This window comes from Larimichthys crocea, chromosome XVIII (assembly GCF_000972845.2).
Source record: "Larimichthys crocea isolate SSNF chromosome XVIII, L_crocea_2.0, whole genome shotgun sequence".
In the NCBI taxonomy this organism is placed as follows: domain Eukaryota; kingdom Metazoa; phylum Chordata; class Actinopteri; family Sciaenidae; genus Larimichthys; species Larimichthys crocea.
This window is the reverse complement of record NC_040028.1, coordinates 14,489,991-14,507,536: the sequence shown is the minus strand read 5'-3', so window position 1 is coordinate 14,507,536 and position 17,546 is coordinate 14,489,991. Positions and strand designations below refer to the sequence as shown.

The window sequence follows — 17,546 nt, the reverse complement described above, 5'->3', positions numbered from 1 at the left end:
AAGAGTTCGTTAGTCACCTTCGACTGTCGACTTCTACCACACAGTGAACGCCTTTTATTTGACCCATGTTCTCGGTTTTAATAACTGTCTTTCTGTTGTTCATTTTGGAGTAGGGTTTAGGTAGCTTCCCATAAAAAGCCAGTTTGTTTTGTTCATTGTGTTGGCCTGAGTTCACTCCGAAGAGAAAGCTTCTTTCTCAGTTTGTCTGTTGTTGGCAGCAATAAACTGTTTGAATCTGGAGCGTTTAAACGAGTGTGGGACTTGACTGGGAAGATGTTAAACATTATGCTCGGATGGTTCATTAATTGTGACTGTTTCCAGAATGTACTTCTGTTGAACGAATGTGGAAAAACTGAGAGATATTGTTGGAACTGCACCTATTTTTATTTTTCTTCTTCGTCCATCATCTGTTTTGTTAATGGTTGATTCATTAATTATTAGTTATTTATAGGTTATTTTGCAATGTTTTTCGTGGTCCGGCCCACTTGAGATCAAACTGGGCTCAAATATGTGTCTCTTGAACTAAAGTGAGTTTGACACCCCCTGAATTAGAAGGCTCAGCAGAGTCTGTATTGTGATTACTGCTGTATGGCTTCAAGTTCAATTAACCAATCCTCTTGTGACTCGAACATATACATAAAAACAAACATTGGAGACACATGCATCCTGGATCTTGCTCGTACCTTGGTGCTCCACAGTTTGACAGTCCAGTCGAAGGAGGAGGTAACGAACAGGTGGGAGAAGTCCAGCGGCCCTGGAGCTGTGTGACAGTTGATCCCCGTGATGGGCCCGTGGTGACCCTCAAACATCTCACTGATGCCCGCTTTGCTGTAGAGCACACAGATGAAGTGTGAGAGTGTGTGTGTGTGTGTGTGACAGGTTAAATGGGGCACGACAAATTTAATTTCCAAAAGCAGCAGGTGTTGAGTGATGACCTTCAGTTGTGATCGTGTTTGAACGTACATTTCTGTACATTGCACGTAGGGGTTAACGGTTTGCACTCTTAATTTACGTTAGGCTTGAAAGAAAGACGCTCAGATTGGGCATATTCACATTAATCATTTAGTTATATCATGTGATTACCAGCAGGGTGGCAAAAGTGTCTGCAAGCCCTCAACCACATGTTGCAGAGCTGTTAACCAACTGAGTCTCTGATAATTAACGGAGAGAGGTAAATACTCAGCGTGAGTGATGCTTATGCATTATTAACTGCGATGAGAGCATCATACCATTGTAAATGAGGTGGAAAATTATTCCCCCAATTACGGAGGTGATTCTGCTGTGCAAAAACCTTGCAGCTATCCCCTCTCTGTGGTCTCCGGGCATACTGCAGGACATTAAGATGTCGGGCTGGGCGCTGGGAGCTCGGATTTAAGCCACGCTCTTTACAAGAGGAACCATCCACTGTGAGAGAAGTCTCTTAAATGAGAACATTGTGGGATGAACTGCAGTCTTAATTCTCCCCAGGACGACTGACTGTAAACAAACTCTCTCACCCAGAGAAACATACTGAGAAGAAGAAGAAGGAGAAAAAAGAAAAAAAAAAGGGCAGGGAAAGAATGATTTGTTTCCCCTGCATGTGTGCCCTGTTTATGTTGAGCGACCTTTACAAACACAACTGACAAGCGGAAAAGAAAAACAGGATGACTGGGCAGGAGTGAAACCTCAAACAGCAGGAGATCAAGTGTTGGATTTACGTTGCATAGGGAAGTGAGTGGGCTATATTTATTTGACACTCGGTCCTAGGTGGGCCTAACAAGCCGCCTCAGTTTCCTGGCCGTGTTCGTGAGGGGACGCTGGGGACCGCAGCTGCTTGTGAACGCACCTTCCATGACGACATGACATGTAGACGGAGCCGTCCTCGCTGCCCACCACGAAATTGTTGACATCTCCGAGAGGGAAAGACATGGAGGTGACAGCTACGGCTTTGGACTGCTTGAACACCAGCTCCATGCTGTCCTGTGGAGGAGGGAGGGGGAGAGGGAGAGCGGCATGGAACAACATCCTTAACAAGCTCCCCGCTCAGGCTTTATATTAACACACACACACCGTCGGCCAAGCATAACCTATAAAAATCACTTGACAGTTTATTAATGTATAATCTAAATTCAACTAGCACTTTATAAAAAAAATTGAAGCTTGACATTGAGGTCTTGGCAGCGTGGATGAAATGACACAGCTAGCAAAGTTAATTTCCTTGAGAGTGAAAAATGAGTTGAAGAAAACATGAGGGTAAAAACTGGGGAGAAAATACCGAGCCAGAATGCTGAAATGGAGGCGTACGGCCAAAATGTTTGACATTTGGCATGAATGGGTGGGACAGGAAGTGTGTGGAACGTGAGACTTGAAGAGACACAGAGTGTAACGACCGAGCTCGACTAAATTTTACGGTTAAATCTTTAATCCTAAAAGTCGTTTAAATATTCCTCTGACCACCCACATGAGAACGCCCCCCTACTCGCACATATGTATATACTTTACATATGTGTTACCTGTGGCTGAGAGAGCATGTCCAGACTCCAGGAGCACATCTTGCCATCAGTGGAGATGCTAATCAGGTTGTTGGCGTTCTGGGTGCCAACAATGTTCACGCAGTAAACTGGGTGCTGCAAAAGACGACGAGGGAGACATTTAACTCTTCTGCTTTATTAAAATAAAGTCGTCGTCTGTGTCTGTCTGTCTGTGTCGTTTAGTGTACCGTGTGTGCTGCTGCTGACAGGGGAGTCCTCTGCACCGGGGTCCTCTTGTTGCTCCTGTTGTCCCACAGTACAATCTGCCCCGAGTATGTGCCCCCCACCACGACGTTGGGGTGGAACTTGGCAAACGCAGCAGACATAACAGCAGACTGTCAGGAAGAGAAGAGAGGGGGGGAAAGGCAATGTTTAGCTTCTCTGCTGATGAAAAAGTACATGTTTATAGTGAGACGGCACAGGACTATAAATGAATCGTCGCGTCGCATCCAATCAAAGAAGCAGAAACACATCCATGTGCCAGCGGCTCGTTCCCAGATCAATAATGCAAAACCTGTGTGGCAGTGCTTCGTATTTAAGACATTTTATACAAGCAGATCATGATGTTTATGTTAAGTTGTCCGTTTATTAGGTACAACTAACTAAAACTAACACAGTCCAATAAAACAGACACAAACTGTAGCCTCTAAAGTGATCCCACAGTTCATTCGACGCCTCTTTAGAACAGTTTCAATAGGTATAACTTTCATGAATTTACTGCAGGACTGTGTTATTAGACTGCATTACTCTCAGCTAGGTGTGCCTAATCCAAAAGGAAACTGAGTTTATGCATCTTCTCTGAAATGGCTACTCCAATGAAGGCAATAAGCGAGAACAATAAAAAGCGTTTTACTTTTTTTTGATGAGAAAGAATGGAAACTCAAATTTAGAGTCAAAATAACTTTGGTACGGAGGTAATTGACCACAAGGCAAAACTGTATCAAATCACATTCTGGCTGTTTTTTTTATATATTTATAGGTTTTATAGCAGCAGCACTGCAGAAAATATTCAACCTTGAAATTCAGCTGGAGCCCGCTGTTGTCCTGCTTCGTCTCAAAGATATTGAACAGTTTCTGTGCATCGTCCCTCTTTCCTGAAACACATCTTTAATCACTCATGCTTCGCTTCTCAGTGTAAACAAAACAAACCTCGTGTCTGGTGAACACGGCTATTATTTATTTTCGGATCATGACTTGAGTTTGGTTTTTCGGTGGCGTACATGCCGTCATCACGTCACCAATCACAATATTGGTCAATAGTTTCTTGTAAAGCGACTTTTCTTGAAGGAAAATCTAATCGTGAGCCGTCTTTGGAGGCACGGAGAAAAAACTGCGTTCACACTTCTGTTCAGTTTTATTCATCAGTGCAATACGCCATCTACATCCGCTCTGGAGGCAGCAACATGTGGTTCTACTCAACTTGTCTTGGTGAAGGAGCCTCAGGGCAGGCATTATAATAAGACCAGGCAGAGCGGAGGAGCTGTGCTGCTCTCCCTGCTAGCTCGTCTGAACACAGGGCCCTTGTTTAGATGCACATGATAACCAGCCCTGCCCCACACACTTAATCCTGCTGCAGTGCTCGGATTCCATTCAACTCCTGCACCACAGGTCTTCTCCGGCGCCTCACGAACATGTGTTTGTAGACAGATGTGGTGGAGGTGGATGCCAGTACGGTGAACTCACAATGTGCATGAAGCCAGGGAGGGTGAGGGGCAGAGAGAGGGGTGAGCAAAACAGGGGGTTGGGTTGGCGGCGCTCCATGCTTGTCATGGAAGAAGCCACCATTAGAGGAACGTGAGGAGGGGGGAGGGTGGGCGAAACAAAGGGGACTTTGGTTCGTGTACCTGACAGTGGAAGACGTACTCCGGTGTAGCTTTCTTGTACTTCATGTTCCACACTAAGGCGACGCCATCTGGCTCATGGGGAGCATCCTCGTTGTTGTTGTATGAGGCAACCAAGAGTTCAGGATACTGGTGACAGAAAAAGAAAATCAGCCCAAATGAATGTGAGGGGGCGGCAGACGTGCCCCCGAGGCCTGGCTCCATGTGGACAAGCCTCGCTTGCCCTGTGCGGTGTGTTGCTGAATGCCTTAAAGAATGAGTAACCGTTTCCCGCAAGATTTATGGATCGTTTAATTAGCTCTACCCCCCCTAAGAACTTTGCTTTTATTTCCTTTCATAATTTTAACCAAAAGCTGCAGCTCGGAGGACGAAAACAGAGCAGCTCATTGAGAAAAGTTTGAACCCACTGAAGTGCGGATTTTCAAAATACAGGCCGTTAGACTACACTACTACTAACAAACCATTAACCTCTGCTGCTTCTAATGCTTGATCTGAGATTTACAGTTTGCGAATTCATTATTTCAAATCACAAGGGTGTCGGTATCGCTCTGAGCTAGTAAACACTGTGAACAAAGAGTCGGTGTTCAATCACTGTCAGAAGTCGTTGCAGAATCATGCATTAAATGACCTTAGACATCAGAGGAAACAAATCATTACGGCCTCCGACTAAGTGACAATTTGTGTGGGACATAACTTACTTTTCCTGAGGGACTTGTGGCTCAAAGTAAATGCTGTCAAACTCAACCTATGCAATCATAAAGCATTATGGCTGTGCAAAGTTAAGTTGTTTCAACAGCCAATTAGAAACAATTATGCACATATTACTTCTATTTTAGCACAAGGAAACACAGTAGGATTGACATTTTGATAATTGCGAACAACTTTTCTCTGGAAAATGTGTCAAATTGTTGGTTTACCGTAATTACAAAAAACAAACAAACAAACAAACAAAGACCTGGGGGGACCAGTCCAGGCAGGTGACGACACGATGCTTGGACCAACGCTCGTCCATGAACTGCCTGTTGAGAGAGAGTTTTGCACCGGCCTGGATTTCACTGGAGGGGAGGAAAAAACAAAACACCACAAATCAATAAAGGCACTTCTTCAAAAAAATCAATTACAAGTTTAAAAAAAAACACTAGTTGTCCAATTATTACCCCTCTTTCTCCTCCAGGTCACGACCACTGTAGTCAAAGAAAAGGTCCACGTGCTCTGATAGAGCCCGCTCAATGATGCGAGTGCTGTGGTCGAAGAAATTCGCAAACTCGTCGGAGTGCAGGATCTGGAGTTTTTCCTCCTCTGTCAGCTCATGGGGGGGTGCTATAAAAAGAGAAACAGAGTGAAATGTAATGAAGATGCCTATTGCTCATTGCCATTATGATATAGAGTAGAATAGAAATCTCTTTGTACTCAGCTGCTACTATAATAAAGTCCCTATACAAGAGCTGGAAAGGCTTAACGTCAGTAGAGTATTGCAATTATGTATCATCACTGGTAGTGGAGTACCTTCTTCCTCCTCTTTCTGGTCCGGTTTCTCAACCTGAGTCTCGTCTGCTGGTTGAGGTGGAGCGATTTCTTCCTCCTCTTCTTCCTCTGTGAGAAAGCGAACCATGTTAAACATTGAGTTGGGTCTGAATTGACATATTCTTACATAAGAAAAGTGTGATATCAATTTTTGTTAAAATGTAAAACGGGGAATAAAACCCATTCAAAGAAACACCTTTCACACAACAAACGAGCATGCCTCCATACAGACGTTTCATACATTTTGGTCACTACATCTTCCACCTCCATTATTTTCTTTTCTCAAAAAAAAAAAAAAAAAAAAAGCTCCACTGAGTGATTACGGGTACGGCAATCTCCACCTTGCATTTGTTTGGTTTGTCAGCACAATGTTGCCTTTCAAAAGGAACCTGCTCCTCTAAAGCAGGGAAGTTTGTCATTTGTGTTAAAGGGACACAGCGCAGCGGGTGGCTTGTTGTCATAGGGACCCCTGTCTTTCGTAACTGTTAATGAGACTCTAGCCATTCAATAGAGAGTCTAGCTGTCAGTGTAGCTGTTTCCTCTGTGTCCCTGTAGCAGGTTGCCCCCTTCTAGGCCACGGGGCAGCAGGGCAGAGGGGTGTTGAGCAGCTGCCCGGGGCCCATCCCATTGGTTTGGCCAGATGACGGCATGGTGCAAAAGCAGATGGTGATGCTGGGATTGTCTTGTGCTCTTCAGAGGTGGCATGGGGATGGCACAGAGGTTTTCCGCCTGGCTGCCCCGAGACAAGCTTCTCCCTGAACAGCAAGCCTGTGCAATTACCATCCTAGCAGGAGGTCCTGCAACTCCTATTCAACCTCAGAGAATGTACAACAAAATACAGGCCAGAGCAGCTGGCAAACTGCACACCGGGTTCTACCTCAAAGAGGATGAACATGCTTTTTCAAAACACATCTCCTAGAGACGGTATATGGTCTATGCTTACAATGTAAAAAAAAAAAAAAAAGGGAAAAAAATAATAGCAAGAGCAGGACAAAACAGATTCATGAGGAGAGGGGAAATACTCGCCTGGTTCCTACAGGCGTTTATCTTGGTATGAGCCTTATAGTTAATCTAAGATGACAGCACCGCATGCCAGAATTTCCTTCCTACCGAGATAATCTAAATGATAATGTCATCTGTCACTTTGTCCATAAAGTGATTTATCCCCTTTCTCAGATGGAGGTTTGGGGAAGAAGGTTATTGAGTGCACTGATGAGTTTACAGAACTGGGTTGATGACACAAGCCATTTCAATGTACGGCCATACTCCGCAACCAACAGGACAAGGTTAAAATCTTTCCTTTCAAGGGCCTCAATCAGGCTTAAAGGAAAACAGTAATCACTGTCTTTCAGCTAGTCCCGGCCGTGCTCGTCAGCCCTTTCCCTGGTGAGGCAGCCAGAGCAATCAACCTGCCAGGCATTAGGAGCGGATAGACAATCTGAAAATAAAGGGTATAATGCACCTGCCAGCCAAAATGGCCATTTGGAGAAAAGCTAGTGATCCTGGTGACCCTGCTGGGGATGTGTAGGGGGGGTAGAAGCGCCTAGCGAGGGTGGGTGGGTGTTGGAGGGAGGGTGGCGGGGGGTGGGTTTGCATTTAACAGAATTCACCCAGATCACCGATGTCCCATACACTGACACCTCCTCTCAAAGCAGGCCCAATTATGGCTTTTGTACCACTTAAGAAATAAAAGCTTTTTCGGGGAGGGGAGGTGGACAGGAGGGAGGTGGGTGCAGGAGGGGGGGGGGAAGTAATCACAGGTCTTAGTCAGTGGACAATATATTAATGCAAACACCGTATGTGGCCAGTGTATGTATAAGTATAAAACTAAATGACCTTTGCTCTTTCTTGCTGCAGATGTCTCCCATTTTCTATACGTCCACGCTGACCTCCAGCACGTGTGTGTCGGGGCTTTCCTCTGCCAATAATGAAACCACACAACACAAACCCCCCCACCCCACCTCCCTTTCCTATCATTTGTTGCTTCCTAAAAATAGAGTAGCACCAGTTTACCAAAATGCACTTGTGATTGACCCCCTTTTCCGTGCCACTACAACGGCAACATCTGTGGTGATATGTAGGAGAATAGCAAAGTTAAAACAGCTGCGATGGGCAGACAGAAAACAAAACTTTAATCACACTGAGGCTGAAAGATCACAAACAGGCCGACGGTAAGCAGCAGAAATCAAAAAAAAGAAAAAAAAAGCACATTTCTCCTTAAAACGTCTTTTGTCAAATTAGATTTTGTTAAAGATAAAAAGGTGCAAATACTCAAAGATTCCCGTTCGAATGATTAACTACTGTATGACAGAGGGATACAATAGATATTTAACAGTACTAATCATCAAGTGCTGAAGAAGAAAAAAAATGCTGACCACAATTACAAGTGGCACTTCACACAAGAAGGCCATTAAGGGCTTTTGTGATTAAAAGTTTTGACCTGCCTCTGAATTCAGAGTGATTAAAACAATCACATTCAATTAAATATTAGATTTACTGAACTGCTCTACATACTCGTATTCCTGACAAGCCTTTTTTTAAAAACGCTGTAGCAGACCAACCACTCCACACACACACAGCCTACTACTACCACCACCTCCCCCCAACCTCCAACAATATCTTACTCCATAATTACAGCCTCTTGTTGAGGAGTGCATACTGATGCTGCATATTACCTACTAGTGCAGTCTGGGAATACTGCAGTGGCGGCGGTGGCGGCACAGAAATTCATCAATCTGATGGCTTCAATCAAAAAAATAAAAAATAAATCCTGAAACTACTTCTTGTCTGTGTTGTCCCAGGCGCACAAGCTTACCCAATAAAATAAATGCATAAATTAATGTTAAACTAACCTAACAAGATGGTAGAAGATGTATGTGTGGTGATTTAATACTGTCCCCATCAATAACAAACAACTCAAAGATGTGTTCTCCTCTGACCATCAGGGTTTTTTCCTTGGATCAAACAGGGCAGGTGATGTTAAAAATCTTAAATCGTTTACTCCTTTTCTCCGAGATGTCTCGCAGACACTGTGGGAACTGTCGGTGTGCAGCAGCCAGGACACGGCAGCAGCCGCTCCCTCTAATGCCACCGCCCGCTGACCTTGAGAGTGCCGCGCCGTTGCCTCCTTTTGACAACATGATAAATCGCTCAATCAGAGAACAGGCCCGACGCCACCTCACACATCAAAAAAAAAGAAAAAAAAGAAATCGCACCGAGGGGAGCAAGCTGGGAAAAAAGGGGATGCCGTCTCATCGAGTGCCAGAAGTGATGGTGTGAAAATGCACAATGTCACTGAGTGTGTTTTGTTATGTGCCTGTTCGGTGAAGGGAGAAGACAGGGAAACGAGGGAGTTGATGAAATGATTACATAGTGGCAGAGAGGGGAAGGGGGCCTCGCGTTGAACAGCTGGCAGAAACCATCATTGTTTAACACAGTTTTACAATGCCCAGTAGAGTCCAGAGTAAAGAGCGACGACGAACAGAGGGATGCTCTTCATCCTTCACTAGTTCTGCTCATAGTTTTCCACAAAAATCACACAATTTCATCTTACATGCCGTGCATGCCACCTCAAGATTTTTCTACACCTGATGGAACAACAACCGACAATCAGTGCACTGTTTAAATTCCTAACCAGGCTTTCAAGGATGCTTATAAAAGACGCGTTAGCGGATGCAAAGAAATGAAGCAAACAGCTACAAAGACAAACTCTGTGTCTGTGTTCTGATATCTCTTTAGCCAACACAAATCTTTGAATGCAAAACATAAAACCTAATCAGGATTCAAGTCAAGCGCGTTATTCAGCATCTGTCATCACAAAAATCAACCAGGAACATGCAGCACACCCACAAATATTGCATATTTTATCAAACATGTGTTCAACATGTGGATGTTAGCAGTAGTAGCCCAAAATGTTCTCCGACCACATAAAAGCTCCGGTGAAGCAATTACATACATATCGACATGCTTCAGAGGCTAGTACGCAGTTGTATGTGCAGCGCTTCATATCTTCCTCCCCAATCGCATTTCTCCTTCCTGTCACTGGTTTTCTCATCCTGCTCATTAATTATCCTGAAGCGGAGTTGGTTGTGAGGTTCAGAGGAGCAGGCCTTGTATGAATTTAATCTCTCCTTTGACTTCTTATGTTTCCTGGGCCTCATTTTTTTCCCTTTTGCTTTCATCTCAAATCAAATCTCTTCCACTTGTTGTTGACTTCCGGTACTCACTCGTGCACTCACAATACCCCCGTTATGAATAACCCAGATGCACGAATGCACCTAAACCCAACTTTGTGTGTTTTGTTTGCTCTCTATGCACTCACATATTCAATCGCACCATTCACACGGTTCATTCGAGGTTAACCTGGATAACATTATGCGTGAGGATTACCTTCTTTTTGCTGGGTCATGGCAGGCGTCTGTGTCTCTTTCGTGTAGGACACAGTTTCACGTGGAGGAAAGTCCACTTGTGTGATTTTGGCCATTCCCAGTTTTGCAGCCACACGCCTAAAAGCACAGAACAGCTCAAACTTTGCACAGCTCTACGTCATTACAAAAACATTAAGGGCTTTAACGAGAAGCAAACGTACAAAACAGTCACTCTACTGTAACTGTTCTCATCTGTTTTTGTAACACTTCTCACCTCCATGCAAGTGGAATCTTGTGCTGATCAAAGTAAGTAAATGAGAGTTTCATGGGATGACTTCAGATTAGTTTAACTTTTTTCTCTGACCACTTCTTGCATGCTGGATTTTATAAACTGAATAATGACTTTGAGAGACAAAGTAATCATGCCATAGATTGAGAGAAAGGAAAATGACCAGGAAAGGAGAGAAGAGAGTGTCCAGTACCCCAGCTCAGAATCAGAGTGAAGTTGAAGAGTGGACGGGTCAGAGTCCCAGTGCAGAGTCCTGGTTAGTGTCACGGCAACAAGGCAGCATTAGTGAGAGAGACAAGCAAGCACAAATGAGGAGAGGAAATAAAATTTGCATTATGGCACACAACATGCTGATTGGATCCGAGGTTATCAAAACACACTTCATACTGGATCTCTCTCTTTTTCTTTTTTTTAAAGATGTTTTTCAGTTCAAATCAAGCTTGAGGCTGCTTCAGAGGTGGAAGAAAGTATCTGCTTAAAATGCATAGATGCAAGGACCCTCAAGAGTGGGATGACACAGGGTGTAATGTGCAGCCCTGCGGGGCTGATTCAGCCTGATCTGGATCACACCAAAGGCTCTGAGTGTTGTGTCGACAGAGAGGGAGGGAGAGCGAGAACCCTCAGGGAGAAAACATGACCTCCATGTGTGTAGGAAATGGCCATGCTGGTGAGGGAAATGAGTCAACAGGTAGGGGGAACTGCTCCCTGGGCCTGATGGGACACTGGGGGAGCTTGAATTTCAGCCGAGGGAAGGGGCTCTAATTAGGGGTTAAGAAGTCCCCCAGGCATCACAGCAGCCTGCTGTTTTATTGTTAATTTAGGATCACCCTAATTCAACGACACACAAATTAAATAAACATGCGCTCGGTTGGCATAAACCCATCATCATTCACTGTACTGGTGTGAGACTTTATGGAAGATCTCTGCTCAGCCTTTAATGCAGTCATGCTTTCGATATATATTCACAGCCTTTGTCTGGAGTTGAAAGTGATGCAAAGCTTACAAAGAAAAAAAACAGACAAACAGAGGTAATTTACTGTGTCACATTCTCGCTGGCGTAGTTATAAAGAGCACAAAAACACCTTTTTTTGAGAAGCATATAGATCAATGAAGCATTAGCATTTAAACAATCTGCTTTAGGTGGAGCATTAGCTCTTGATTCTTCCTAAGTAGCGATGTTGGCATCGATTCCACACTTGGAGAGGAGAAAACATTAGTTTCATACTTTTGTTGAGCAGTGTGTGTAATGTGTTTGTGTGTGTGTGTGTGTACCTGGGTCCCACAGCTCCATCAGAGTCTTGGCTCCCTGCATCACTTGGCGTGCCCCCCGATTTTGTAGTTGGAGACATGGGAGGAGGGACTACACGGTGAGAGAGACAATAATCATCTCTTACAATGTAAAGTCACAACAATACAGAGTGTAAACACAGTCATGCTGCAGCAGCTTTGTTTCGAACGCTGGTCGAACAGCTACATGTCAGTGAGCATTAAATATACAAACAAGTCTGCAGATCACACCAACTTTCACACGTGATGGGAAAGACGTTTTAATGACAGTTACACTGATTTTGTCTTCATTACATGCATGTTTGAGCAAATGTAGAACAGACAGTTTAAAAAAATACACAAAACTAAAAGACGCTTTTCTATTTCTAGTTGTTGTTTTTTGGCGTGTGCAGCCTGTGACTCTTTTCCCTGAAGGTTTTCTGATGGATCTCTTCTGCCACCTGCTGTTAGCAACACGACAGTGCTCTAACAATCCCACTGGATGGACACGACTAACTAATACTGATACAGTCCAGATACTGGTATCATTTTACTAATATTTGTACCTTCACAGACGTTTATGAACATTTTTGTGATTCTGTTTGACAGGTTATTTATTAAAGGCTCCCTTGTCAATTTGCTGTGAAAGGCTGCAGTAACACATCAAATGAGCGTTGTTTCTTCTTTCCACTTAGGTTAGTTTGTTACCTCGCATGAGACTAGCTATGAAGATGGCGTAAAAAAGACAGTTTTCAGCTTTAATATGATGGTGTCTGCATCCACATTAGACCCTAATATCTATAGATCAATGCAATTTCAAGGGGACAGAAGATAACAGGACAAATAAACACACATTTTAAGTTGTTATGTCTAATATATGGTTGCTTATACATTGCGGTTACCACAGTTACATTCATGTTTTGCTGGTTTCTGAGCTTTTCCCCTTCAGTCGTGTCTTTGATGAAGTTAAACACATGATCAGCTGGACTGAGGTCAGGTGACTGGGTTAGCCAGTAAATAACATTCCTCCATTTGTCCACAATAAATCTGTATGTCGCCATTATCCCACTGTTTAGATCTGCTTTGAAAGGGATGAATTAATACACCCAGTATGAATGTGAACAGTGTATGTAAGACATAATGGTTTATGTAAACTGGTATAAGAGGATATATGAAAAGGCCTGTGAACGCGCCTGTTTTCCTCAGTAGAGAAGTATGTACAGTCCAACATAAAACTTACCAACAGGAGCCTCTGAGGTTATACCCATACTCTGCAGGAGAGCCTCGGTCTCACGTCTTTTTTTCTCAAGGTCAGAGTCATCCTGGTGAAGTGCAGCATCTTTCAATTGATCCGCCTGGAAACAAGGCAACGTCTCTAAATAAATATCCACATTACATGAGCTCGCACAATAAATCACAATGTACAAACTTCATTAAAACTAGCTCTAAAATACTAACTAATTAACTGACCGACTTAATTGCAGAATCTAAACAAACTAGTTTTGGGGAATAGAAAGTGCAAAGTTACTTACACGAGAAGACAAAAAGTTTGACTGCATATCCATCGTTTGCATAAAGACTGTCGGAGGCATAGATTGTTACTATCTGCAGACCAAATTGTGGGATGAGTTTTCTCTTCTTGCTGGTAACGGCATACAACGTCACCGCAAGACAGAGCTGTCGTGGATAATTTGCTTATCTTGGGTGGAAACTGTATTGCTGTTTTTCATTGTAGTACGTTATGAAAAACAACTTGCAGACAGACTAACCCCGTCAGTACCTGACAGTAAACAAGGACCCATTTTCCTTGGATTGTGTTATTGTTAATTATACCATACTCTGTACATCACACAGCCAGTTCTTTAATAAAATAACTTTAATAATCGATCTGCATCACATTCATTAAACAATCACAGACCAGTTAGTTAAGATGACGCATCATGCAACATGTGACCCATCTCACAGGAACCCTAATTTAATCCTGTATAACGTATAATTTTATTTCTAATTGCACAGTTTACAGTCAATCGCTGTATGCCATTTCCACGTGAACTGTTTACATCTCTCACACACTTGCTATATCCTCACCAATTACACTGTTTATGTCTTTTTATATTAGCTATATTTACTCTGCTTATATATTTGTACATTTGTCTTCAAATATCTCTTTACACGTGTGTATTTATTTTTAGATTTCATGTTTATTGCTTGTTTTGCACCACGGATATGAGGGAAACAACAATTTCAACTCTCTGTATGTCCTGTACATACATATGGCCGTTGTTGACAATAAAGCTGAACTTAAACTTAACAATGATAATGTAAGCTGATGTATTAAAGCGTTAAGTCACTAGTACCACAACTGTGGATTTGATTTTGCCTGTATATGTATAAAAACAATTGTTAATCATACCTCTTTCTTCTTGCGCTCCTCCTCCTTCCTCTTCTTCTCCTCTCTGATTTGTGCCAAGCGCTGCTTCTTCCTTTCAAGCTCGGCTTTCAGCTCACTTTTGTCAGACATGATGCCGCAACTGCACACAAACACAACACATTTCAGTCAGTCTTCATCTTCATGATGTTTAAGATTGCACCTTTAAGGGGCATCCTGTTGGTCTCTCTATGTGTTATGGGATTTTTTAGAGAAAAACCCTTGAATAAGGAGGACTGGATTCAAAGTATCAAAGTTTAATTTGAATTTATTTTTCTTGTACAAGAAGGAGCGTTTAACAGTGCAACACACGAAAAAAGAGTTACAGAGAAAAGGCTCCCTGAGGAGCTCTAACAGTTTTTTTTTAAAGTGGGATGTCTCGGACAACATTCCTTTTTGGTTTTCATTATATTTTTTATCCAAATGATACTCCCTTAGCCTGTCTCTCCTGTCCTCGTACTACTGATTTATAATTGTCTCTCCCTGCCAGCCTCAGTAAATCAGGTATCGAGGTATGCAAAAGACAGGATACACACTCACACACTATCGATATGAGTTAAAACATCTGCACCTCTTCACTGGCTTATTCCAAAGACATTCAGCCTAACCATGACCTGGCCATCATTGGATGCTCTGTGACGTCTACTGAGCTACCACGCAACGTGCAGCTGGCTTGGCGGATAGGAACGATGGTGGCTAAGAAACTTATTCTCCTGACCTGGAAGTCCACCACTCCACCTTGTTTTGTTTTGCACACTGGCTAAAAAGAAATGCTGTCCATAATAGAGATGGAAAAACTCTGTATGTACAAACCTAATACACAAAGCAGGTTTGAGAAAACATGGGGACCTTTCTTGTCACGGTATCACGTGACTCTGACTTATCTGGCTATATAACTATGTATTAAGGTGTTCGATTGGATTAAGTTATTCGTGTAATTTGACCTTGCTCTGGAGATACTGATATTGTGACAGCTTTGTCTGAACAGCATAGCTTTCTTGTGAACTGTCTGGCAGCCTTTTTTGTTTTGTTTTGTTTTCTACGGAAGCCCTAAAGGGTCATACGTACATACATTTTAGTCCACCCGTTTTCCTGTGATAACGAGATAATTAATTAGAGATCTCGAGAAAACAAAACGATAGTCTAGTGTATTAAATCATTGCAGGAAAGTGTAGCAGTGTCAGAGGAGCAGGAGAATATCGATCACCGCATCACATATCTCTTCAATCGAGGCCTGACACAGGCTGAAACAGCTTCACGCCTTGCTATAGATAATGTACGCATTAGTGTGCGTCATCTGAGAAGACGGCGAGCAGGGCTTTAGCTTTATCGGAGGCGCAATCTAAACTGAGCCTGATGTCGTCATAAATACCCTGAAAATCAAAACTGACAAACTCAGTAATTGTTTGAAAGAGACAAAACAAGAACAAATTCAAAACACACTAAAAGGTGTCTCCTGCTCCTCTGACACTGCTACACTGAATGATGTTTCTTGCAATGATTTAATACACTAGAATAAGGGATGTAACGATGCATCGTGACACGATTAAAAATAGGTACAAATGCGTGACGACTCGCATCGGTTGACAGAAAAAATTAATCGCGATTCTTGGCGAATGTGAGAGATGTAGGATATGTTTTTTTTGTCTTTTTTTATTAGAAATAGGTTACGTTATCTTAAAAAAGTCACTGGTTGGAGTTCAACGTCAGGCGTCAAGTCACGTGACTCACGTCACTACGTAGTTACAGAGAACACAAACTGTTTGAGAGTTTCTATAAAGAAAGACTTTTTTTTCATACAAATAAAAAGACAATTTTATTTGGTCATAATTTGTCTGTAGCTCATTTTGATTTAAAAAAAGAAAAATCGTGAAAAAATCGTATCGTGAACAAAAAATCGTGACTCGAATCGAGTCGTGAGTTGAGTGTATCGTTACATCCCTAACTAGAATCGTTTTGTTTTCTTGAGATCTTGAATTAATTCTCTCGTTATCACGGGAAAACGGGTGGAATATAATGTATGTATGTATGTATGTATGGCCTTTTAGGGCTTCCGTAGAAAGGAGATATTTGTCATGTATTTTGTTGTTCAGGATGTAAGCTGCACTTTTTATAAGAACACAAACTGTTTAAGAGTTTCTGTAAAGAAAGATTTTTTTTCCTACAAATAAAAAGATAATTTTATTTGGTCATAATTTGTCTGTAGCTCATTTTGATTTTAAAAAATCGTATCGTGAACAAAACAATCGTGACTCGAATCGAGTCGTGAGTTCAGTGTATCGTTACATCCCTAACTAGAATCGTTTTGTTTTCTTGAGATCTTGAATTAATTATCTTGTTATCACAGGAAAACGGATGGAATATAATGTATGTATGTATGTATGACCCTTTAGGGCTTCTGTAGTTTTCTCCTGTTACTGTTTTTCAAAAAACTATAACATAAAAAAACATCTGCACCTCAGTATAATCCTATTTTTTTTAATAACACTGTGTTTGTCAAATAAACAGCTGATGCTCTCAGCTTCAGCACCACCTCATACATAACAAAGGGAGACAGCCTGCCTCAAACTTCACAGCAGTGTCCTCCTGGGTTAAAATGTTTTTGTCTGACTGGAGACAGAAACAGCTGATCATGTCACAGCTGCATGTGTCCAAACCACAGCCAGGCTTTGACCAGTCATTGTCACAGACAGCCCCACCCTACAGCCAGCACCGTGTCCACGCCTTTAGCCCGCTTTAGCTCGGATTATGACTTTTTAAATCAGATTATTACACATGCTTTCAAACTAAAAAGTGTTTATTTAAAGTTTTATTTCACCAGTTTTAACAGAAATCACGGGACGGCCTGTGCCGCCGCTAACATTAGCCTCCCTTGTCATATCTACAGAGCACATCTTTGTTGTGCCACATTTAAACAGTAACCACCACTCTTAGTTTGATGTGATATGCAGAGTTAAATGTTTTTCGTGTTGTAAAACATTAAACTCGTCCCGGTTTGAGCTGAGACGTAGCGGCATCTTTGTTTGTTAGCAGTTAGCTCCAGCAGCTAACCGGGGGCCGCTTCCTTCCTCCTCTGCTGACCGGACAATGAGCACAGCGAGCCGGCCAACAAACACAGCGACAAACACCCCCTACAAAATATGTTCAATGTTCAATGTTTCATCATAGCTGGTGTGATATATCTGTGTGTGGATTTACAAACCTTAAAGCAGGTTCTCGACCTGACAGCAGAAAACCAGAGACAGCCAAAACAAACCGACACCGACTACAGGGGCCGGGAAGAGACAAAAAGACAAAACACTTCGCTTTGACGTGGCCCTG

At 42.6% G+C, this 17,546-nt stretch overlaps 1 protein-coding gene across 2 annotated transcripts in view; it reads right to left on the bottom strand.

The window, feature by feature from the left end:
• Positions 1-17,546, bottom strand: part of dync1i2a (dynein, cytoplasmic 1, intermediate chain 2a) — a 20,382-nt gene extending 2,836 nt beyond the window's left edge. The window contains exons 1-14 of one of the 2 annotated variants that reach the window (XM_019255231.2): positions 17,428-17,546; positions 14,211-14,328; positions 13,038-13,152; positions 11,804-11,891; positions 10,725-10,784; positions 10,265-10,380; positions 5,858-5,944; positions 5,509-5,671; positions 5,307-5,406; positions 4,355-4,480; positions 2,699-2,845; positions 2,493-2,606; positions 1,826-1,959; positions 684-828 (exon numbers count right to left, since the gene is read on the bottom strand). In XM_019255231.2, the coding sequence (XP_019110776.1) occupies positions 684-828; positions 1,826-1,959; positions 2,493-2,606; positions 2,699-2,845; positions 4,355-4,480; positions 5,307-5,406; positions 5,509-5,671; positions 5,858-5,944; positions 10,265-10,380; positions 10,725-10,784; positions 11,804-11,891; positions 13,038-13,152; positions 14,211-14,318 (1,503 nt within the window). In that variant the 5' untranslated portion in view covers positions 14,319-14,328; positions 17,428-17,546. The remainder of the gene's footprint in view (positions 1-683; positions 829-1,825; positions 1,960-2,492; positions 2,607-2,698; positions 2,846-4,354; positions 4,481-5,306; positions 5,407-5,508; positions 5,672-5,857; positions 5,945-10,264; positions 10,381-10,724; positions 10,785-11,803; positions 11,892-13,037; positions 13,153-14,210; positions 14,329-17,427) is intronic. The other variant, XM_019255232.2, reaches the window with a different exon arrangement.